Raw genomic sequence first — 25745 nt, 5'->3', positions numbered from 1 at the left:
TAAATGTATATAACATTTGTATATACACTTATTCCATACACTTGTGTAGATAACAGTCCTGTATTTGTCCAGCTTTGTTGTCCTTGTCGCTAGCTGTTATTTCCATTTCTGTGTAGTACATTTAGAGAGATGCATAAAACCAGGATCAAATTCCTTGTATGTATATACTTGGCAAATAAAGCTCATTCTGATTGTGATATTCCAGGTGGTAAGCTCTATTGTTTTAAGAATAGAGTACAAAAGTTTAACTCATTTACTTCACATGACACCTTAAAATCTTAATAATTTCTGACTTGAATGAAAATTTGGCATTTTAAAAATGGTCTATGAGCTGATAAAGGTTGATAAATCCTGCATCAGCATAATGACAAATAATTATAAATAGTGTACTACCTGAAATAATAGTAGTAGTACTTTTCTACTGTGTAGTAAATGTGTTACTTTCAAAGATAAACTAGCATTGACAACATACGTCCACATGGGGGCAGCATTACGATGGCATACAGTTCTCTTACTCCCTTTACTGAGATCCTGAAAGCCACTCAGTGGAGATTTAACAATTCAGCTTTTTGGTACATAGTGTATACAGACTACCACCTGGTAAACAAATAAAAGTCTAATTCATGACACTATACAAAATAACTATAACACCACTAAGGCTTTTATTTTTTTGCAGGCTCAAAGTCCCAGAGTGCTTTGTGGAACGCCATCACGGCGGGGATGGGGATCAAAGGCAAAGAGCAGAAGGCCCCGCTGGATGACCCACGGAGTCCTGAGGAGATCCTGGCCGACGAGCTTCCTGCAGCAGATCAACCAGATGCCACAGAGAAAACAGCCATCAGGTTTGCTGCTGTCAGGCTGTTGTTTTATTATTTGTTAATTATCATGGATTAAATCCTCTGTCAGGCTGCAGTGGGACATCGACAGCCAATGTCCAGATCATTATCTTACACAAGTGTAATTTGCATACAGTCGATATTCCTTTTAGCATATACGGGAGGAAACAAAGCAGCGTACACGATGAGGCATCATTCTGCATTGTCTATTCATTTGGTATTTTCGGACTCTGATTAATGTGAACTTGAATATTAAGTTGACGACATTTGAAGTAGGCCCTCTGTTTGCTTTCTATGAAGAGGATAATCTTCTCTCTGCTATTTAAAATTCTTGATACACACACACACACACACACACACACACACACACACACACACACACACACACACACACACACACACACCACACACACACACACACACACACACGGTGCTAATTGCTATGTATGGCTGCTGACCTCAAGGGACGTGGGCAAGATTGATTCCACCTTGATAACAAGGACTTCAAACCACAATTAACATAATTTGTTGTCACTTTTAGAATATTGAACGTCTTTTAACGCCTGATTCCAATTAACCTTGATGGCTCCGGAGACCGTTACAAATGCCGCAGGTGGCGAGAAGTGAGCATTTGTAAGAGGATACTAAAAATGCACCTAGTGAGCGATAACAAGCTCTTGATTGTATGCAAAACAGACAAGGAGTTATGGTGAGCCGATTTGGAAGGGACCGCTACATGTTTGCGTAGCAAGCATTCACAGAGATTTGTAATTTATGGAGTGTTTGGTGTGAGATTGCGGAAATCCTGTTTGACTATTGTCTCGTTTTCTTACTCGCTGCAGTAACACATGCTTCTTCTCTGGTGCTTCTCCATGCTATCTCAAATTACAGCACTGTTGTTCTCTGCCATAGTCTTCTCCCCAGAACGCAGGCCCTTTTTATTTTTTTTCCACAGTACATGGTGACAGGGAGAAAGTGATTTTCCACTTGACTGGACTCAGCCTGTTCCTTCATTTAAAAGCTGCAGCCTAGATTTTAAAGAAAAACATAGTCAGCACAGGGCGGCTAAAAGCACTCTCACCTTCCATAGAGGAAACAGTTCATTTGTCCGTAGAGACAGTGACTTATTTCAGTGTCATAGGCCTATATTAAGCTTTAATCACGGTGGGGAACAAATGCCAAGCACAAGCCAAACGCTGCTAAATCTTTGGCTGAGGCTGAACAATTTGTCTTTTGGCCTGCAAGGGAATGATTAATTTCAGTAGCACTAACAGTTTAAATAACAGTAAAATATGTCAAAAATAAATACCCCTCCTTGCCAATTTTGTGTTTATTAAAGTAATTTGACTGGTGAAATAGTCATTTAGGAACAAATGGCCTCTAGAAAAGAGCTTAGTTTGCCTTTTTTTGTTTTGTTTTGTTGCATCCATTCCATATGATTTACACAGCCATCTTCTTCCTTACATCTTTGTCTGAGAGATCCCACTAAGGTCACGGGAAGTCTTCGGCCAGGCCAACAGTGGTTAATAGAGGTCAAATCCACAGGGAATAGCGGGGATCTACGACTGAATGACAGATGGCAAGATTATGGCACAAGGTGATTAAATGGCCGAGGAACCAGCAGTAATCCATAAAATTATGTAACCAGCGTGTCACCTCGGAGGCCAGAGCTGGCTGCTATCCTCCAGGTGATGATAATTAGATTTTATTGGAGAACGGAGAGGGATCACATGAAGTGTAGCAGGCAGGATGGGAGTGAGTGAGTTAATGGACAGCAGTCATTAACTGGGGCTGAATGAAGGTAAAAGTCAGCAGAGGCCTATTTCAATATGACAACAGTCAGTTTGTTTTTTTGGCTCATTTATGTGGTTGCAGTTTTCCACTTTACAAAGCTACTTGATTATCTTTTTAGCCTTTTTTCCATCTATTTCCAGATCAGCTGAGTTGCATTCCTAACACTTCTGATACATAGCAGCTGTAGAAATTGTTTCAGGATTACGGTTGCTGCTACAACACAATCGAATGAATGCTTAGGCACACAGTGAGGGACAGAAAACAATATGCAGCCATTAGTGTACAAACACACGCTGACTCATCTGTGCGGCTGGTGTCATGCTGCTGTTTCTGCTCATTAGGGGTGCCTTATGCATTTTAAAGCACTTGCTAGTAGCTACAGAATGGGCTGTATGGGGTTTTCACACAGAAGATGAAAGCGTAGATTTTTTTGAATGGCTTTGTGTGTAGCAGACTGTTGTGTCATTGTTTACCTCAAAGTCCACAGTCACTCACAATTTATCACTTGTAGCCTACTTATGTTGTTTATGCAGTGTTGCTTTGCTGTAGATACAAGTTATAACTTTAATGTTTTACTTAATATAATTTGTGTGCCCATCACCTCACTTCACCAATTGCAATTGATGTGTGATAAGATGCTACTTACCAGTGACTTCATCTTGACATGTAAATGCTTTTTAAATAGTCTCCATTCTGCGTTTTAACGGTTGTCATTTAGATATCAGCATGTGATTTGAATACAGTATCTTCACCATAATTTCCATCATCAGTCGCGTCTCATCCGGTTCGACTAGTTTGATCAATTGATTGATTTTTGTTTCCATTTAAAATTGCAGCTCTGCCGTCGCAGGAGTAAACCGCAAAAAGCAAAAAGAAGTCATTAAGGGTTATTTCCATTCTGGTCCCAAGAGAAAATGGAAGTGAAAGGTTTTGGGAGAAGGATAAGTTGTTATTCATCAGTCAAAATTGCCTTTTTATTAGAAACAAATTGCCGTTGTGTTCCACACTAGTGAATGTTCCATTGTGATTTGAGGCTAGGAACCAGCAGCTTTTATTTCATTTGATAACCATTTGACCAACAGTATGATCAACATGTATTGTAATAGCATTATGTATTGCTAATGTAATTAGGAATAGTGGAATTATTACAAAGCTCTAAGTGAAAGCAATAACAACTTAAAACTAGTAATTAATTAATTAAAAACTGCTTGATATTTTGCCAGAAATAATATAAAAATAAGAATGATCCATTGGCCTGTTTTTATGCAGATTTTTAATTTGCACATTAAAAAACCCTGAATGGAAACACTGGAAATAAAAAAATATATATGACAAAAACATTAACACATCAAAATGCAACAAAGTGCAATGGCAACAGAGTTGGTGAATAAATCATGTCGCATTGAAGCATGTGACTATGCTCGTTCATTTGAGGTTTGACTGGCGCTCTTTTAATTACTCTCGCTCTTTTAATTATCATCTCATTGTGCCTTCTTCTTCTGCAATTGTTTAATGGCACCTGATTGGAGAATTTGCAACACCAACTGTTTATCTCAATGCCCCCAACTCTTAATATCTATAACTAGAACTCTAATAGCTAGAGAGAGCTAAAGCCCAATAAAACTATAACCAGTAAGATCACAAAGGTGACTAGAGGCTTACCAAATGGTGACAAGTGACACAATATGCGTTGCTAATTTGTAGTGACTCGTGCATTTTGAGTACAAATCTGCCTTTTTAAAATTGAGTATTCAGTCGCCACATGCCCACATGTTTTTTTTTCCCAGCGATTTCTTCTTTTCTATTCTGAAACAGTGTTGTACACAGTAGCAACAAAGCTATCACACAACTAAACATTCAGTAACCAGAATCCTCACAGACATGCTTATATTCACACAGTCATGCACACATGAAGCTGAAACTCAGACACTCTTCTGTGGTCAGCTGTGTGATCTATCTACTGGTTAATTGGATGCTGTGCGCCGCTGTGAACTTTACAGTTGATTAAGGCGGCTGTCTCTATTGTGGCAGCCCACAGTTTTGGAGGCTGACCCGCAGGTTCAGAGACCCCCACTGACATCCCCTGTGCAGCTGCAGCCTCCATCACTAGCCTCACTAGCCGGCTAATGAGCCTCTGCTGGCCAGTGTGACTGGAAGCACATGGGCAAATGGCAGAGCTATTCATCAAAATGATTGAGGCGTGAACTCACAGTTATGATGTTAAAGAGCTGTATCACTGCTGTCTGCCGCATGACGCCACATATTTCTGGATTGGACTTTTATACACTTTGCTATATACTGTAAAGTGTTGGGTTTTCAGCAACAGGAAACAAAATAAAAAATGTAACTGTGCCAAACCTCTAATGACATCCAGAGTCCAGAGTTGCCCAAAGTGTGAACTTATGTTAGCTATACAGTTTTAATGTTGTTTTTGGGGTCATATAAAAAGCTTCCAACCTTTGCTTTGATCATTATTTTTATTCCTTTGTATGCAGCCTATCCTTTCTCTAATAAAAATACTTTTTTGGTTATTAATTCAAGTATAGATCAGTAGAGACTTTTTTCCCCAGCTTGTTTTAATCAAACATGAGTTTGTAATTTATTATTATTTGTTATCTATTTAAGTGTAAATGTGAATTAAATAAAAACATTTCATTTTAGAAATAAAATAAAATTTGTAAAGTCCTAACAAAGGTGAGATGGAGACCAAATATTGTAAAATATAATTTTTGTGTTTTTGCAGAAGAAGGTTTAAAGGTGCAGTGTGTAGGATTTGGCGACAGATTACAACCAACTGAAACATCTCCCGTGTGCCAAGCGTGCAGGAGAACTACGGTGGCATGCTGCGAAACGTCAAAATCCGAATGGCCCTCTCTTGAGTCAGTGTTTGGTTTGTTCGCTCTGGGAACTGTAGAAACATGGCGGCCAGCTCTGTGAAGAGGACCTGCTCCCTATGTGGATATAAACGGCTCATTTTAAGGTAGCAAAAACACAATGATTCCTATTATCAGGTGATCATACACTAAAGAAAACATACTTATTAATATTATATTCCGTTTCTGCCAATAGATCCCCCCAAATGTTACACACTGTTCCTTTAAAGCATTGACATCCGCTGTGATAAGAGCAGTCCATTTTTTTTCTTTAAATGCATTCACTGAAAATACATTAAGGGTATTTCTTTGAATCTGCCCTCACCCTTACCTCATACCTCCTGACCTCACTCAATAACAGTGTATTCACTTTGCCCACATTACAGCCTTTAAATACACTATGTGAATTGCAAATCGTTCACCCATGATGTGAATAGTCCCCTCTTTGTAGGCTTTGCACTCATCTTATTGTCGGGTTAATATAGTAATAGGATCAGAGCAGTTACGGGCTTGAGGCACTTAGGAGGGCAGTAGCAGACTGTTTTGTCTGCGCAGCATAAATTTACCGTGATGTTTGTCACTTTGAGCTGCGTGAGTTACAGTGAGTGGGGTGTTTCCTGAGCCTTGACCCTGAAGTGAACTCTAGCACAGAAAATAACCATCTATCGTGGACTATTTTATGGTGGTTGAAATTATTAGCTCAGGCGACAGAGACACGAGTTAGAATGAGATTCAAACATCTAGACATGAGCACTTTTATACACAAATACTGGTTTTTGAATAGATTTTGAGGACTTCACATGCAAACTGATAATTTTTCTCTTCTTCACAATTTAACCTGAGTTTAAAGATAACATTGGGCCTCATGCAACAACATTCTCTTAAATATTTCTCTTATATTTTCTCTTAATTTTCTGTCTAGTGAAAAAATAAGTGAAGTCAACTCCAGATGCACCAAACGTACTTAATTATTAAAATCTGCTCTTACCCAGGTGTGCTGAATGATAAATTCCACTTGATCATAAATTGGAGGTGTGTGGCCGATTGTTTATTATTAGCATAGGTACCATCTCCTAAACACTATATAAGGGCAGCTGTTGTGCCGTGTGCAAATACTCTGGCATATGCTCAAGAATTAGAGAGATGCCACGAAAAAATGCTGTAAGAAAAAGAAGAACTTAGATAGATAGATAGATAGATAGATAGATAAGAACAAATCGTGGATACGAACAAAAATAAGATACAATTTGTTTGTATATCGCTTCCTGCATTATAGGCCCAATGTCCTCTATGAGTTGGGATTTTTTTTATCACTGCTTTGGGTTATGAAACCCTTTTCAAAACTCAATAACATAAAAAATATTTGACAGTAGAGTTAAAAGTAAAGCCAAATCAAGTGATATTTCGATATTAAATTCAATTCAGTACAACTGTATTTATCGCTGTAAGGGTAATTGCATGCAGCAGCTCGTCACCCAGACAAACAGATACACACACAGTAGATGGGAAGAAAGAAATATACTGTTAATCATAAACCTAAAAACATTCACAGGCCATGAACTTAAAAAAACTATATGTTGAAATGGTAATAAACAAATTCATAATTAACTATGAATATCTAAACAACAATCTAAAAAGCTATTAACTATGAAAAAAACTCCATGTTTTGTGGAAGGGATTCTAATACCTGCAGTGTCAATGAAATGCAACACCCAACGTCAAAGCTACAGTATTTATACCTGTAAGCCGCTTTTAGCACTTTGTTTGGGTTATCCAGTCTGTATTTAGACTATACGGTTGCCTCCCAACGGCTCTCACTAATGCCCTCAGTTAACCCCTCCTGAAGGTGCAGGTAGCTCAGACAGCCTACTGTACTCTACCTGTCCACTGTGAATGATAGATAGAATAAGTAAACTAGTGGCAGACAGTTGAGCATTTATTACGCCAAAGTGAACCAAACCAGAGCTAAAATGAAAGTAAAGTGACGTGGTTTTTATCAGGTGGCCAGAAACATGGCCCCAATGGGATACTAATGTTGCTCTGTGCCTGCTGAAGTAGTAGTAATGTAAGTAGGCAATTGTTTGCAAACATGTTGGCCATAAATACGCACTCAGTGAGCCATTAGTATATCAGGCTTCTGTTCCTGTGAGGTTGCTGTCAGGTCAACAAGACTAAGGGGCCTACAGCCACAGCTAGCAGCTGTGAGGCTGTACTCAGCAGTGCTTTGAGCTAAATGCTAACGTCAGTAGCATGGTCATAAATTTGAATTTTGACCTGCTGGTGGCGCTAGATGAAATGTCAGACGATCATCCTGATGACAACACGGGTTGTTTACGAATTATATTGCATTACTTTTCGTAGGTATAGCTATAAACAGTATATGAGAACAGCATGCTGAATTAGTGAACACTTTGACCTTTCTGGTGGCACTAAAGGAAAAGTCAGGGGATCACCAAAGTCAGTAGAATTTATCCTCTGGGCACTTTGAATCTAAGTATCAAATGTCATGACAATCATTGGAAAGATTGTTGTAATCAGTTTTTTTGCTAGCTTGATGCTACGTTTCCGAACTGAACATTTTCAGATTTGTATTAAATTGTGCATTTCTTCTGATTACAAAGCATGGAGTTTGATTATTCAAAATAGGGATGCTCAGTTTGACAAATGTTCTTAACCGACAACCGACCGTCGTTAACCGATTATTAACCGTTAACCGACAAGATTTGTGCCTCGTACCAGCTGCAGGAGCACAACAGATATTCGTTGACGGGAGTCCTCAGTTCATCCGTCCGGGAGCGTTAACTTAGCAGCTACGATGCTGCGTGTAGTGTCGCGGAAATGCAGCCACTTTCCCAGTAAAAGTCTCCTCTGCACATTTAGTTTAGTTTAACAGGTTGTCAGCTGTGTGTCTGCCTGACGTAACAACACTTTGTCTGCCCGGCATAACTTTAGCGAGTGTCCGACAAAGCATTGCCAGAGGCTCGCCACCGCACACGTAGTCTGCATAACTTTCGCCAGTTTCCAACAGACCGTGTGTGTGTGTTGGCGGTTAGTGTGAGGATGTTGGTACAGTTTATTTGTCGGTGAATAAATGCTACAAAACTACAACTCCTCCGCTCCGCTCAAGCGAGCCAGAGACCGGAGCCGACTTCCTGTATCCGGCTCCGCCTCTTAAGGTGGGCTGTTAAGGTGGACCAGCTTTTCTCTTTAAAGTGACGCGCCGCTCCTCTGAGCCCCTCAACTTTTTAGTTAATTATTAACATTTCTTTTAACCGTTTTAACCGATAGCGTTATTCGGTTAAAATGCTTAATGTCGGTTAACGGTTAAACGGTTAATTATGGACATCCCTAATTCAAACCATAAGCTATCAAGTTGTATTAGCTACTCCATATGATTTTCACATCCAGACTATGGAGGTCAGACAGAAACGGTACGTTAATGTTATCTTTTCCCAAAGCCTGTGTGATAATCAGTTTCAAATGAGTGTTTAGAGACTGAATACCGTCCACAGTTGTTGAGATATTTCAATCTAGACCAAAGTGGTGGACCGACCAACAGACCGCCAATACAGCCACGTTGCTAGTGTGGCTAAAAATCACATAACACTTTAATGCCACAGATAAATGAATACAAATACTGTTTAGGCTGAATTTTTTCTTCCTTGTTCACACGCCACATATTCTCAGTCCAACATACATGCTGAAACATAATCATTATATTACAGTAACAAAACCTCTGTGGTAGCAGTTTGTACCTCTGTGCCTATTTTCATGTTAACTGTCTTTGTGCTACTCGAGCCTGATTGCTTCTGGTCCTCATGCATCACCTTTGACCTATAGGAAAGTCTCTTGGGGACGAAGTAATAGGAAGTTTCTTCTTTGGGGTATTTTTCTCCCTCCATCACTCTGCAAATAAATATAGCTTTTTGGCTGGGTGCCCTCAATTTCTTCCACCCATTCTTCCATCAGTACTACAATCCAGAAGTAGAAATTAACTATAGATGGGAAACTATACTGTATTTTGTGATGGATGATGTTCACCAAAATGGGGTCATTACTGTAAAGGCGATTGCTATTTTGATGCATAGATATCCTTATCGACTTGCCTGGAAATTTAAATGAGATTTGAATTTTTCATGTACCTCCAAATGGCCGGGGCTGTTAATGTCTTGATTTCAATGTGTGAGCTTGGAGGGAGCCCGAGCACAGCGACAAGAATACCTTAGCAGAGCGTGATTTCCAGCAAGTCCCTCTGTCATAGTCATACGAATAATTCATTCTCCCAAGACTTGATTCATTATGTCTTCTTTGTGAGCAGTTATTGTGGTACGAATTAATCAGGGAGATATTTTGATGATCATTATGTGAGGGGACACAATCAGTTTTGTCTCTTGTGTTGGTTCATCAGTCTTGAAATTGAATTAAATGTTGGCTCCTAGTGTGAAACCAATTCAGACATGTGTTATTGTTGTGTAGCCCCCCCCCCCCTCAAGGCAAACCTTTTTTCATTTGCTTCTCATCCTTTGAACTCAGTCTAAACATAGGACTATGTGACAAATTTTGCATTGCTTTGTGTGGACGTGTATCTGTTATAATATGTCTTTCAGACAGCTAATAACTCAGATTCCTCAGCAACAACGACATAATTTAAAAATGAGCAACAAGCAAAAGACCTCCATGTATTCCTAATATTCCATCGCATGCTCAACATTGTTGTTTTGTCCCTCTAACCATCCAATAGTCCAAACTATAGCCACATTGCCACAGTCCGCAAGGTGTTTCATTCATCAGTTAGCAATTAAAGTATTCTCTGAGATTCCTTGGATGCAAAGGCTCGAGGGCCACATCTCTCTCAACAAGACTGCATTCTTGATCCTGCTATTTTATGCATCAGAGAACTTGTTTGTTTTTTAATGAATGTGGGATGCTATAAATATTTTCTCTTTAACCATTTACTAACACTAGAGCATATTTTTCTGTGATAATCAAACATTTTGTAGTGAAAGTTGTCAATTGTGACTGAGAGAGGCACATCATATTGGGGTAATTCAGCCCAGTATCTATATACCACATTTCACAATTTATATCCAAAAAAAGTGTTACTGTAATAGTCTAAACGGCCACATTTGAATGTGAGGTGAAAAGCCTACCGTCATACAGAGGGGGGAGACTCAATACATTGTTCAAATATGGGGCTAATGGTGCATACTTTTGGATAATCTTTCTTCAAAGGCAGTCGTGTTTTTGCACTTGTTTGTACATACGAAAAAAGATGTGTAGAGTCTTGCCTACCCTCTCGCCTCCACACTCTTGGCCTACCACTGCGTCAAGTGAGTGTGAATGTCAGATTGTCGGTTCGGAAAGTTACAGGTATTGTCAGACCGCCCCATCCCCCATTTTGATTTTGGAAAGGCTTTGAGGAGGGGGTTACAGACGCTGTTCCACCAGCAATTGAATAATTTACAGTATATGCCAAAACCACAATCTTTCCAGAAACTGTAGACGTATTGTAGTTGCCATTCGCAGACATAGTAGAAAAGATTTTAAAAGTTTTGGCATTGGATGTAAAAAAACATCAACCTTGTCATGCTGAATCATCCAATGCTGACGTTCTTGTGTCGAGGTGGTGGAGGTAATTGGAAATTCTGCCTTTAGTGAGGAGAGCTATGTCTTCTTCTCTTCCCACACCCAGATTGTATCATCTGATTCTCATAGCCATCCAATCAAGAGTCTGCAAACTTCTAACTACTTCTTCAGTCAGCACTTACTGTGTATTTCTCTTTTTCTGCATAAACAATCGATTCGGAGTGTGATGCAGCTCAAATTGACCTTCGTAGTCCTTGCAGTGCTTTTGACAGAACCTTTCCCACCAGGCTTAACCTTGTTCAGTGTCACATTTACACATACAGATGACACGGGACATCAACTCCCTGGGGTGTAAACCCGTGAACAGCAAGTGGTGAAATGTGAAGCCACTGTTGTGGTTTCCCCTCAAGTTGACCTGTCAGCTCTGCCTATGGCTTGAGATCTCCTGGGGCCAGCATACCTTCACAAAAAGGGGGGAAAAACAGCAGCGATGATGAAAAGTGGACTGAAGAAAGGCAACCAGAAAGAGAAAGAAAGTGGAAGCCAGAGATAGAGGGAGGAAGAGACACAAATAAGTGCTCCTTTGAAGAGAACATCAGCAGGCCTCGTGGCACTCAGGCAGACCTCTCTCCTCCCTCCTCACAGAGGACCCATCTCAGCAGATGAAAGCAGGAGCCTCTTTGAGGTGGCGCGCTAGCATTATCCCTGCATCCTGCATCAAGTAATTGAAAGACCTAAGAGTGTGGTAGGGGGCTCGAAGAAAGGGGGGTTTGGGCTGAGTCATCCTTACAAGTTTTGGACTTGCAAAAAATGAGAAGACTAATTGGTTTTTACTAGACGTTCAGCGAGCTAGGAGCTCTAAAGAGTAGAACAAGAGAAAGCAGCAGAAAGGGCTCAAAAAGTTATAGACGATTGTACACAAAATATTTCTAACATAAAACTACATAGCAATTTAATGTTATGTCTCTTGTCAGGCAGAGTGACAGGGAACCAAAAATGCTGAAATCACCATCAGGGAGCTGGCATCTCAGTCAAAATGTGGGAAAATGTAATGGTTTATTATAAATCAAATCAATCAAATTTTTGACTTATTTGTACCTTTCATAGTGGCTATTGCGATTCACAGTGCTTTACAAGTTAAAGCCTCAGTAGGCAAAAATGTTTTGGCATCATTGGGCAAAAAATCCATGATAACCTTTCAGCATATTGTAATTCAAGTGTTCTGCGAGAAAACTCAACGTCTGCACCTCCTCATGGCTCTGTTTTCAGGCTTTAAAAATTCTAGCCTTGACGGGAGACTTTGGCTAATCACAGGTCATTTCAGAGAGAGAGAGCGTTCCTGTTGATTGTTCCTATTGGCTGTGCTCCGGCTGGTGGGCGATGCTTGGTATTTCCTCAAAAGATCTCAACATGGCTGCCGGGTCACAAACTTTCTCATTTTACAGCTAAACAGTACACTACAAGATGCTTCTGAAAACATTTCAGGCGAGAAATAGGCATCACAGTAACTTGTAATTAATATTAATTCATATTTGATCAGCGCTGCCTGGTCTGACGGTTTGGTCAGAGTTTGTGAGTGATTGACAGCCGGCTCATAGGCGACAGCTGGACGGCAGACTCCAGCTGGGCTCTGATTGGTTGTTTTCCTCCGATCTGTGAAATCTTTCAGATACCATTAGGAGCATCGGAGGACACAGAGCCACATGATTTTTTTCAGATTACATGTCTCATGCACTACTGTCAGGACATAGTAACCTTTTTAATAAAAATAACTTTTTTTGATATTTGCTCCATTTCTACCGACTGCTGTTTTAAGTTAATAATAAGAAAATAGAGATGATAAAAGAACATTAGAGAATAAATTGTCCACAAAGAAAGCTACAAAAAAGCAGAAACTAGAGTACTCAGCACTGTATCCAGTATTCAATTACTGAGTGGATGGAATAGAACACATAATATATGCAAGACTCGTTGTGTCGTGATGGCTCATATGGCCGCAGGTATCATAAAACCGTCTTAAATTTGAAACTGGCCCGTTAACTCCCACATTATCTGACCAAATGAGGCAGAAAGGACAGTTTTGCCTATAAAACTGCAGAGAACATGATGTAGTGTGTTGTGTGTATACGTTAGTCAGTGCAAGAGACAGAAACGGAGAGAGTAATATTATATCTGGGGGGGATTGAATATGGGACGGTCCTGAATGCGCTCAATGGATCAGAGTAATCTCAGTCAAATCAGTGTCAATGCACCGTCTGCACGCTGTTTAATCCTCTCTGGCATGACATTTAATATGTTAACCAGCAAATGTATTATCTACATTTTCAGATGAGTACATTACAGATATAAAGCTGTCGCATTTGCAGCGAATGTTTTCATCACTTTGAGTGTTGATGCTGATGAAGTCCTTATTTGCTCCATGACATTTACATTCCTGATGTGTGTGTGTGTGTGTGTGTGTGTGTGCGTGTGTGAAAGTGCCTATGAATCAGAGTCGTCGTTGCAGTGTCTGACGGGAAAAGGTCTTAGTTTACAATGTTTTCTTTAACCAGATATTTTCTGATAGTTATCCAGGCCACTCACACCTTCGTCATCTCTTCCCCTAAAGGTCTCTCCCTCCTGTTCCTCTCCATCCCCACTCGTTTCCCTCCCTCACTCCCTCTGTTTTTTTCCAGTACATGAAACAGGACATGGTTTCTCATTATCAGCCAGACTCCTCCCTCTCTTTGACTGGTGGTGTTTTCTCCTCCCTCCCTCTTGTGAGGAGAGCTCGGCAGTGAGCGTTAATCCCGGATTGCGCTGCCCTGCCGTCTGCATCCCGTTGTTGCTGGGAGAGCATGGCACGGCTCCAGGACCCCTGTGCTCACACAGGAGACAAGTGAACGAATGAGAGAGAGAGAGAGAGAGAGAGAGAGAGAGAGAGAGAGGCAAGAGAGGGAGAAAAGAGAGAGGTACAGCTTCACGACTGTCACAGCTGCTTGAGCACTGCCCTGCACTGAGTGCTGTTGAGTTTCAGTCAAACACACACACACTCTTCTCTCACATAAACAAGGGAGAAAAGAGAGAAAAAGGAAGGATGACGGCCAGTTTGTCGCAGCTGTGGGTGCAAAAGTGAATGAAGAAAGAGGAAACTTCGGTCACGTCCTGGGTTCCACAGCATCGCAACCTCTCTCCGCTCGGCGCTGCGTCTTCCTCACCGCTCACACTTAAGAGGGATTAAACTTTTTTTGTGCTTTTGATCTCTTGTTGTTGGCACATCTGGAACTCTCTGACATGGAGTCTCCCACCAAAGAGATCGAGGAGTTTGAAAGCACGGCCCTGAAGTACCTCCAGCCGGAACAGATTGAAAAGATTTGGATCCGGCTCCGGGGACTGTGAGTATATCCACTTTTTACTGATTTCAACAAGTGTGTGTGAAGTAATGCTCTGTGTGAGTGAAATCTGTGCTTGAGCTAGGCTTTTAATATTTACATGGGAATTTATGTGTAATAGCTTAATGACACATACAATCTGATATAAACGTACAGGAACAATACAGGAAAAAGCTTGGGTGTAATAAAAGCTACACTTCACAGTGGTTGTGTTTACAGCATGTGTAAGTTGCATCGTGTGTGTGTGTGTGTGTCAGTTTGTGTGAGAGAGAAAGAAACAAGGAGAGACACAGAGCGAGAGAGAGATTAGAATTACTCAAACCAAAAAGCTCTGAGCTACTTCCTTTTGACTATTTTGAATAGTTTGTTTAGTTTATTGGAGAGCAAAGAAGAAAAGGAAAGTACGTCAGAGCTGAAGTGTTAACTGACACTTATTGCACCCTTATTGCATGTTCATGTAAGTCAGTTTTTTCTTTTACTCCTATGCACCAGAATTTTTCAAAGAGACAAGGAAATGATGATGTTTTGATGGTTTCCTCATGCTACACACCCTTTTAACACCTGTTGTCCATGTAGAATTATGATGCGACAAGATTTGAATGCCGGATTTTTTTAATCATTTGTTTTGTTTCTCCTCCTTGTCTGCTCACTTGTTTTCATCATTTGCCTCTTACTCACCCACATTCTTTCCTTTTGAATAATACAAAAGCCTCCTCGAGCATCCAGATTTCTCATTTCTCCCAGTTTCCTTTTTTAAACCCCCCCAATACTATATTATTACATTCTCACATCCACCAACCAATCAACACCTCTATGACCTTTCGCCCTGTGAAGAGAGCCCCACACGTCGTATATATGCAAGTTGAAGTGGGAATTTTTCTCTTTTCCATTTTCAGTTCTCCTCCTCTTTGCTCAGCAGGGGGGGGAGGAGACGGCGGTGTTGCTAGGAGGGTTGTGTTTAGAAAAAAAATCTTTCATGTTACTGCTGGAGGTCTGAATGAAATGCAGTTTCCTCCCGCACCACAGACGAGTGAATGAACCATTTCATGGGGCTGCAGTTCATCTATCATCCTCCCTCCCCTCCCCTCTCCTCTCACATCACTCTACTTTATTTTTCACTTATTTTCATGTCATTTTATTCCTATTGTTCCACGATTAGTCATTGTTTGTCTCTCTGCTGGGTCAGAAGCCCAATATGTGGGTCCCTCCACCATCATACTCTGCCACATCTCGTTTCCTCGGATGACTTCATTGTCTCTTCCATTTGGTCACTGTCATAAATTCCCAATCGCCACCATCTGTCTTTTTGGATATTTGATGGATAGTGAGTCAGATGAATGTAACGGGGGCCCGGCCTTTTTGTTTTTCTTTTTTTTTTTTCTGGTCACGACTACGCTGCAGTCTGCTGGGTGCTCTGAGGGCTCCTGTTGTGTGTCAGAGATCACATTAGCCTTTAATCTCACAAAGAGCCTCGATCAGAAGAGAGGGAGCTCCAACTGACAGGCAGCCCCCTCAGATGTTGACGCTTCGCAGTGTATGTTGTGTGTTTAATAGGGAGGGATCGACAGTATATGGCTGTGTGTGTGTGGGATTGGGAAAGGTTGGATGATATAGATTGGATGTGTATTTGGTGACATTTACTGTATGTGCTGCCAGCTCATCCTAGGAGATTTGTTTGGCAGCTGTATGATGTGTGTGTGTGTGTGTGCGTGCTGGATAGCTATCACAGCACTCTCTCTGGCACCGTATACTCCACAGAGTACACCAATCATCCATGGATAGACAGAGAGAGCATTTGCCTTGGACAGTCTTCCCCCAGCTCAACCTTGGATGACGCAATCTAAAGCCTGGTGACATCCGTTGATCAACGCTCGGACAGCGCGTTGTGTTTTATTACTTCCCTCTGACAAATGGCCCATTTATGTTTTTGCATAGGTGAATGGAGTCCAATGGATTTCCATTGACAAATTAGATCACTGCGACACACCCGACCTCTACGTCACCCACTGATTAATGGAAATCAATGAATTATTTAATCACTTGATCAACAGCTCATCACGGAGAGCTCCCTTAAGGGAAGGGCAACTTTAGATTTGGTCCAAGGAGGATCAAGGTGGCCATATCCGCTTTATGACACTATCTGATTTCTGATTTGATCTAAAATAAAATCAGATAATCCAAGACAAACAAGCTGCTGTTAGCCGTCCAGCCAGCTGTTTGAAAACAGCCCAAAAATGTACTTTAACAGGGGTAATGTTGCTTCTCGATGACCTTTTATAATTACAGTAATTCCTGGAATTTCCATGACCCCTTTCAACCCACATCCTCATTATGCCGAGGACATTGCATTAAAGCCTTCTAATTAGAAGAAGCTCTGTGTTGTTGACACACACATTTAGACGTAAAGCAAGCTCAGTGAAGGGGGGGAAGGAGTAAAAGGAGGAGGTGAGGAGAATAGGAAATGTCCACATTTCTGTTTTTCCCTGACCTTCCGGTTCCCATTTTGTTATTCATCATTATTTATATGTCTCTTGTGGGCTTTTCTTCTCCATATCCTGCTCTTAAAACTCCTTTCTTTTGTATCATTTACTCTGTTTTAAACTCCCAATAGCCTCTTAAGACAACCATCTGACCGTGACACTTCCTGTATTTTTTATTTTAATTGCTTGATGGACCCCGAGTGATTGATTTCATCTTTTATTTCCCGCTAGTCTTGAGGGAGCGCTTAACATATCTTTGCATTGAATAACTTCCTTAGCTTGCAGTTTTACACTGAGCTTCAGGAAAGACAGAAAACGATTGAGAAACAAATCAAGCTAAGTGCTGTGAATTCTGCCTGACTGGAATTTTAATCCAGGTCTGTTGGCGAACGGCAGTGGGTCCACCCTTCCCTCCACTTCGCTAAATGTGTGTGTATGTGTGTGTGTGTGTGTGTGTGTGTGTGTGTTCAGCTTTTAGAGCCACGCTGTTACAGTATCTCTTCATATAGGTGTGGGTGTATTTTAGGCCAAATGTTAGAGTAAGTGAAAGTAGGTGTGTTTTAATGTGACTGTGTAGGTTCCCCGATGTCTGTGTATGTGTATGTGTGTGTGTGCGTGTAGTAAAGTAGGTAGGATGTCAGGGGGTGGAGTGGTGTGTGTGTGTGTGTGTGCATGTGTTTTGCATATCATTATGTCTCTCTTAAACGCCTCATCTGCATAAGTGATTGTAAGCATTTGCATTATTTTTAAATTTACAGTGTGAACACATCTGAATAATATGACTGCTGGGTCTGATGCTATCCCAAAAATGGAAAAGGAAACACCCAGTGCAATCAAAGAAACTTTACTTATTCACATATAATTGCTATTAATCTACACATTCGGTCCACTATATTTCTTCTGGTTGCTCTTTTTTTTGGGGGGGGGGGGAAATGTCGTTGGTGTTGGAAGCACATTGGCTCTCATGAAAGAACATTTTCGTATTCTTACCTCAAATCTCTCTCACTTGTTTCTGTGAGTGTTCCAAGTTGGATTCACCAAAAGTATCGCTCGTTTCAATGAAGGCCAACTGTGCACAAGTGGGAGTGTGTTCATGAGATTTGATCATTTGCATAATCAATGTCTAAAAAACGCCACCTGTTCCACTCCGTTTGTGGGCAGATTTTACGCGGAAAAAATTTCACACTTTTGAGCTTCAAGTCTTGCTGTTGGAAATCAGCAGACGAAAAAATAACCCATTCTAGCAGTGTCAGTAGTCGGATAATTGGACCCAAAACAATTAGAAATTATCAGGCTGCCAACGACGTGACACACGAGCAACGCTGAACTGTGACGGAAATAAAGAGTGAATGGTTTGACATGGAGTTAGATGCCAAAAAAAAAAACGTCTTTTAAAAAGCTTATAGGTCCATGACTTAGATGGGAGGCGGTCACAGGGATGTGAGGGAACAAGAAGATATTATACAGCAGCTGCTGGACGTAGAACTACTGAACTGTAAAAGTTGCTTTGCAAAATATACCAATAAAATCATAATAATGTAAAAAAAAATAAACCTCAAAATGCCATGATACCATGATGCTTCTTAGAGGAAAAGTGTGTATCATTTAGGGGGATCTATTAGCAGAATTTCAAATATGATATTAATAATGTTTTCTTTAGTGTATAATCACCTGAAAATAAGAAATGTGTTTTCACGCTTCTACAATTCGACAAACCAGACACTGGCTCTAGAGAGGGCCATTCACATTTTCACGTCAGCCACCGTAGTTCTCCGACGCGCTTGGCACACAGGAAAAGTTTCAGTTGGTTGCAATCTGCAACTTCACCACTAGATGCCGCCAAATCTTACACACTGCACCTTTAAGTCAAACCAGTTATTTTTCCTTTGAAGAAAAGCAGACTATCGTACAACCGATAGTGAATTTCATTCGTGAATGCGACAAATTCTCTGAATTGACTTGCACGTGCTAAGAGTGAATCTGTTTGTATGAATGGTTCTTGCATGAGGCCCAATGTCTTTTATTTCTGTCTGTGTTAAATAGAAAAATAAATCCAACATGGTACAAGAGTAACATTTCAATCGATGCCTCACTATCCTGTTTGTTTTCTCTGTCAGGCGCAAGTACAAGAAGACGTCCCAGAGGTAAGACACTGCTGCTGGGACACTGGACCTCCTCCTCCTCTCTTCCATCCTTTTCTTCCCATCTCCTTCTTCTCCTCCTTATACCTCCCTCCTTTTCTTCCCATCTCCTCCTCCTCCTTATACCTCCCCCTCCTCCTCCTCCTCCTCCTCCTCCTCCTCCTCCTCCTCATCCCTTCCTCCTTTTCTTCCCTCCTTTTCTTCCCATCTCCTCCTCCTCCTCCTCCTCCTCCTCCTCCTCATCCCTTCCATCTATTTCTTCCCATCTCCTCCGCCTCCTTGTACCTCCCTCCTCCTCCTCCTCCTCCTCCTCCTCCTCCTCCTCCTCCTCCTCCTCATCCCTTCCATCTATTTCTTCCCATCTCCTCCGCCTCCTTATACCTCCCTCCTCCTCATTCTCCTCCTCCTTATTCTTCCCTCATTTTCTTCCCATCTCCTCCTCCTCCTCATCCCTCCCTCCTTTTCTTCCCATCTCCTCTTTCTCGTCCATCTCATCCCCCCTCCTTTTCTTCCCATCTCCTTCTCCCTCTCCTCCTCCCTCCATCGTTTCCTTCCCATCTCCTCCTCCTCATCCCTCCCTCCTTTCCTACCCTGCTTCTCCCCCTTCTCCTCCTCCTTATCCCTCCATCCTTTCCTTCCCATCTCTTCCTCTCTCTCCTCCTCCTCATCCCTCACTCCTTTCCTTCCCATCTCCTCCTCCTTCTCCTCCTACTCTCCCCTGATTTCTGGATTTCATCCTACTCTCCTACATCCCTGGACCTCATCCTGGACCTCCTCCTACCTGTTTTTTTTTGTTGTCTTTCCTCGTTATTCATTGTTGCTCGTCTTGCAAAGCACTTTGCAACTCTGTTATCAAAGTGCAATTTGAATAAAAGTTCTTCTTATTATTGCTATGATTATTATCATTATCGTCCACCTTCATTCCTGAGGGTCACAGATCTTGGCTCAACTATTCAAACACACTTTGTCTCTCTATGCATTCATGAATACTCCTCCCTTTCACTCGCTCTTCCTCTCTCGTGTTGATTCAAGTGTCAACTCATCTTCATTACCAGATAACTGGCAGAAATTATGGGCACGCAGTTGTTTAAGAGTCATAGACAACTCACAGAACTTGAAAGCGTGACGAATAACTCCAGTGCCGTGCACGCTATCTTCTTTATTATGAAAGTCTCATTTGTTTAGTTCTGTTGGAGATACTCAGGGGAAATCAGGCCGTCTATTAACTGGGACTCGCATGCATTTATTTACAAATGCCAAAGCAGGGATTCATTAATGCCACTGGATGCGTGGGTAATGTAGATTTAAGTATCATTTGTTAAAGATGTTTCTGTATTGATCTGAAACATGCTATCAGTTCCTTCATTATTCATTTCATCTTCGCCTGTGAGGATTCTTTTATGATGCAAAGGACATATTTTAAGGCTTTAGAGGACCCAAGAGAGCTTGTAAAAGTCCCATCTGGGAAAATGACAAAGATATTTTTGTCTTCTGATATTTTGTGTATAGTCCGATTTAGAAATCAAACCAGGCCAGGTGCCTTTGGTGGTAAGCTCTAAGATGTATATATTGTCTATATGTATCTTCATACATCTAATACCTTCACGTTTTGTATCTTCTCCACACTCACTCACTCACTCACTCACTCAAGAGAGAAATAGCCATAAGTCCAATGTTTTGTCAGTAACCACATGCTGCAGTCTACATTCAACAAAGAACAGGCTGGGAAGTCCAGCAGGCATGTTCAGGAAAAGCTTAACTCAAGATCAAGATGAAATGTACAGTAGACTGTTAAATGCATTTTTTATCCTCATCCAATTCAATCCATTAAACAGGTATGCTTTGCTCTCCTCTGGGACAGAAAAGACCAAATACCATAAAAAGACCAAAACCAACAATGCATTTGGTGTTGCTTTAATACTTTGTGACTTCGCGAAATTTTCTGTGGCAATCTCAAGACCATTTGTCCTATTGAAGATATACATCTTTAAAATCAGGTCACAAAAATATTGATTATTTTTTTAAACTACTAAGCAATTTTCTAAAATAGCTGGGTTCTGTATTGTTTAGCAAAAATTACTGCCTAGACATATCGCACAAGAAAACAGACAAATTTGATTCAAAATATTAGTAAAACAGCATCTTTTACATAAAGATGGGGAAAAAGTGTAGAAACTAGTTGGGGCTAAGTTTTGAACAAAATACACATGTGAGTTGGATTATGTTGATGGGTCTTGAGGATGTGGAGGGTCTGTCTGAATCTTTGGACTGGGAATACTGGAGTGAAAAAGACTATTTTTCATGTAGGTTACTTATTTCTTGTACGCTGTATGATTTGCAATAACTGGGGACATTGCTGTGTAACAGACTACTTCAAACTTTTGGGATTATCTGATTGTCAGGAGCTTGTGTTGTCTGTGTGTGCGTTTTAGTCTTGTGCTGTTTATTCTTTAATGCGATGCAATGTTATTGTGTGTTTTTGTCTTGTCCTGTTTATTCTGGCACTGTCACATTGTAAGTGTGTTTGTGGACCCCAGGAAGATTAGCTGCTGCAATGCTGTAGCTAATGGGGATCTTAATAAACTAAACAACACTAAACAGAAGTAAATTTAGACTATTTTTAGACGTGGATTTATACACATTTAGGGCTCTATAGTGCGTATTTACAGCAGCAGGACGGTGTGTGTTGCATTGACTCAAAATAAACAACACTGTCCACGTTCATCATAATGAAGTGACATGTCACATGTCACAACAGCGTGGCTCATTGATGTCTTTTTTAATAGGTTTTGGACAACAATTGAGCTCAGTGGCACAGAGGAATAAGCTCTTTCGCTACACAGGCACTCGATAGTGTCATGGGATTTTTTAACAATAAGAACAATATAGAATATCACCAGTCTTATCCTTTAAGGGTGACATGGATGGTAAATGTGCAACAACACACTATATTCTCAGTTTTGGTTTAATAACATCCTCCAACCATTTCTCTTTATAATTTTCAAAGGTCAGCATTTTGGACAAACTAACACTAAAGATAGTTTATTTCTACATTCAGTCCAATACACCAGTTCTCTACATTTTGTGTTAACTCAGTACATAGGAAATTGTAACTGCTCCACAAGTGAAGCTCAAAACAAAAATAGGTTGCGCCGCTCCAATGCTGTTTCATGGCATTTTCCTGTGAACTGTGGGATTGCTGCACAGTTGGAGTAATTGAACGAAACTCTTCTCATGCTACTTATTGGCACAGTGTGTGGTCGTTTGGAGTGGTATAGAGCTAGCTGTTGGAAATTCTCGTTCTCTCTCTCCGTCGCCGTCTCTGTGTCTCTGTGTCTCTCTGCCTCTCTCGCTCTCTCTGCTGGGTGGGTGAGTTCCTATGTGGAGGAGCCGGGTGATTGACAGCTCCATATGTGTCTGTGTAATTACGGCCGGGCTAATTGGCAGAGAGGAACACTGGGACATTGTCATTACTGACACACCAGTACAACCCCTCACACATGCAGTTGGAGGGAGAGATAGCCCTCTTCACAGAGGGAAGGATGGAGGAATGGCAGAGAGGAGTGTTTGTGTGGAAAGGGAGTTAAGAGAGATGAGAGAAAAAAGGCTGTAAAGAAAGGAAAGAAGTCTGTTTAGACCTTTGTGTATTTTATGTGGGTTGGGAAACAGTTTGCCTAGTACTATTTTGGTTATCGTTTTTTGATCACATGGTCACTATTGTTCTCTTTCAAAAATTCACAGTTTGCCAAGCCCCACCCCCCTTAGTTACTGTTGCTATGCCTGCCAAACTTTCCATTCTCACGCAGCACGTGCAGTTTACAGTGATAATGGTGGCAGATGCACCCCTCGAAACCATTAGTAGCTTTTGATGATTGATTTCAGAGAGAGGTAGACAAAAGCAGGCTTCTTTATTCTAGCCTGTGACCATCGATTTTAAAAATGACAGCTGCTGCTGTCAGATTTTATCGACTAGCTAATAGGCTAATATCAGCTCTATGAATTGTTTGAAAATGTGGCCTCTGGCTGCCTTTTTTAAAATCAATGGGTAACTCCGGGTCTGAAAAGTGAAGCCAATGATGTATTGCATTAAACTTGCATTTTTTCTAATAGTCAGCAGGGGGCAATTGGGGCATTGTATAGAAGTCTATGAGAAAATTACCCTACTTCTCACTGGATTTATTACCTCAGTAAACATTGTAAACATGAGTTTATGGTCTCAATCGCTAGTTTCAAGTCTTCTTCAATACAGCATGATGTTCGTTCTGTAAATTATGGTCCCATTTAGAGTCAAATAGACCATAAAGCAGGGTATGCTTTAGGGCGTGGCTACCTAGCACAGTGTTGTCCGGTCTTGGAGTTGTCTGTGTTTTGTCTTAGAACTTTAACCCTTTTACAGTGTGTTTTCAGTTCATGAAAGTTAATTGTAACATTTTGGTCGCCTAAAATGTCGTATTCACCATTCAGTTGTACTTAGCTCCACCCTCTCGTGTCACTTCTGGCTGCAAAAAGCCAAGATGGCGACGGCCAAAAACCAAGATGGCGAACTCGAGGCTTCAAAACGGCAGTGCACAAACCCATTGGTGACGTCAAGGTGACTACGTCCACTTTTTATATACAGTCTATGTTTAAAGTGAAAATCCTTTAAAAGAATGTCTTAAATATGCACTTGCTGGCTAAATACATGATAAGATAGAGGCTCAAGCTGCATGACCAGGGCTCGAAATTATTTTTTTTCCTCAGTGTCCCGCAACTTTCCCGAATTCTATTTTCAACTGTCCCAGACTTGACATCCACTGCACCCAAATATATACAATAAATATAGTCTTATTATAAATGATTAATTATAAACTATGCAAGTAAACTCGCATCACTTCATTGACTCACTCTGGTCCAAGGAGTGTTCCCTGACCTCTGTCTAGTGTACATGACAGCTCTCGCAGTCACTTTACTAATCCCAAAGCTCCTTATTTCTCATGCCGAGTTTGGCAGGAGTTGCTGGAGTTCAAACTTCCCCAAATCCATTAAAGAGCAGGACAAATTCACTAGTGTTACCTACATTGGATGTGTGTCGTAAAAGCCTTTTTTAAGTGACCACAAAATAATGTAGCCTTCTAATGAAATGCTAACTCCTGGCCTCGGAGGAAACGCTGGGTTAGGTTGCTACGGTAGGTGGTAAGCTAGTTAGCTGCACATGCTAACGTTTGCAGCTTACGATAGAGCAGACAAAACACATTGTTTAATCCATTCCTTGCACTTTTTGCTTTTGGAAAGACTGAAAAAAGACATCGCCCTCCGAACCCGCTGTTACCGAAGCCCCATGCACACTGCTTCTCCATGTAGAGATATCAAAGCTTGGCAAACCTGCCGTGCCTAGTTACGGTTGCTCAGCTGCGATTGGACGATCATTGTTCGGGGGGATGGGTTTGGCGAACGGTCGATTCAAAATGTGTCACTTCTTTGACAAATCTCTGCTTAATGCTTCTGAATGTGCCAGAGAGCAATTTGATTCAATCCACCTGCCAAGAAGAAACTCCACCACCGTCTCTTATGTTTACAGAAAAGGCATTGATCAACCCAAGCTCCACCACTTAGAGTGATTGCTCACCAACAAAGCAACAAGTAGATGGTTTGTGTGTCTCTTTGTATTCCCTGACAGGCGCCTGAATACTGCACTGAATGAAACAGGCTTTTACTTAAGCCTGTAAATATGCTACAGCGGTCACTCCTTGTAGCCCAGCTCTTAAAGGCTTTAAGTGTTTTGCCATCTGATCCAGGCAAGCCTCCAGCCTGAAATGGCCTTATGTTAGTCTGTCCAGTTGCCAACTCTGTTGAGAGTGTGTGTTTATGTGAGAGTTTTTGTGTCTCCATGCTCTCTCACAGGGCTTGCTGTGTTTGTTCAGATTGCAGCCTTGGGAGCTATGCAGGGGTACAGTACATGTTTTCAGTGGCAGTAACGACTCAGGCTGCTCGGGCATCTACAGTCTGGTCTCCTCCACTTTGTACCAGCCTTCAGACACTCAGGGGCGAATTAAAAAAAAGGAGTGCTCATTTTGGGAAATACGATCTGCAGAAAATAAATTCAACAGTTAACTGAATGAATAATATATACAAATTAAATAAATCCAAACAATTAAGACACTTTAAAGATTTGATTTTCTTTTTTTTTGGCTTTGGGGTGGATGTGTGGCGGGGAATGTGTTGGGAGGACTTGGAATAATGACCTCAGTACTTCTAAAATCCTGGCTATGGATCTGGAAAATACAACAGTGACCATTCATTATCAAATACTGTATGACACATTTTTAATAAACAAAAAGGGGAATTTTCAGATCTTTCCTTGTAGTGCTATAAAGTAAATTTATTGAAAAAAGTAATACATTTATAGTTATACAGGTACACTTTAGTATAGCATAACATTTGCATAAATATAACAGAGGGAGCAGTGAATGAAGAAAATCACATCATTGACAACAAAGGGAAAAAAAGAGCAATGGAGATGAGGACAGATATTGTCAGGCTGAGAGTCGCAGGGGGAGAAATTGAACTCTTTGGTTAATGTCAGTAATCAGGGAGCAAATCTTCCAGGCATTGGCTGCCTTTCAAGAACAGCCCATTAGATGCCATTATCCGAGCCTCTCTGTCTCTCTCTTCTGCGGTTCGGGGC

At 41.0% G+C, this 25745-nt stretch overlaps 1 protein-coding gene and 1 long non-coding RNA gene across 5 annotated transcripts in view; one reads left to right on the top strand and one right to left on the bottom strand.

Moving 5' to 3' along the window:
- The window catches only part of pde1cb (phosphodiesterase 1C, calmodulin-dependent b), a 115292-nt gene that overhangs the window by 24303 nt on the left and 65244 nt on the right, over positions 1–25745 (top strand). For 3 of the 4 annotated variants that reach the window (XM_074651675.1, XM_074651676.1, XM_074651677.1), the window contains exon 3: positions 677–842. In XM_074651675.1, coding sequence (XP_074507776.1) covers positions 677–842 — 166 coding nt within the window. Of the gene's footprint in view, positions 1–676; positions 843–13349; positions 14464–19057; positions 19085–25745 lie in introns of those variants that run through there. The other variant, XM_074651678.1, reaches the window with a different exon arrangement.
- LOC141777463 (uncharacterized) overlaps positions 1–25745 on the bottom strand; it is a 234776-nt gene that overhangs the window by 165770 nt on the left and 43261 nt on the right. The window lies entirely within an intron of this gene.

The sequence above is a fragment of the Sebastes fasciatus genome, chromosome 11 (genome assembly GCF_043250625.1).
Source record: "Sebastes fasciatus isolate fSebFas1 chromosome 11, fSebFas1.pri, whole genome shotgun sequence".
Lineage (NCBI taxonomy): Eukaryota > Metazoa > Chordata > Actinopteri > Perciformes > Sebastidae > Sebastes > Sebastes fasciatus.
This window is presented reverse-complemented; position numbering and strand designations above follow the sequence as displayed.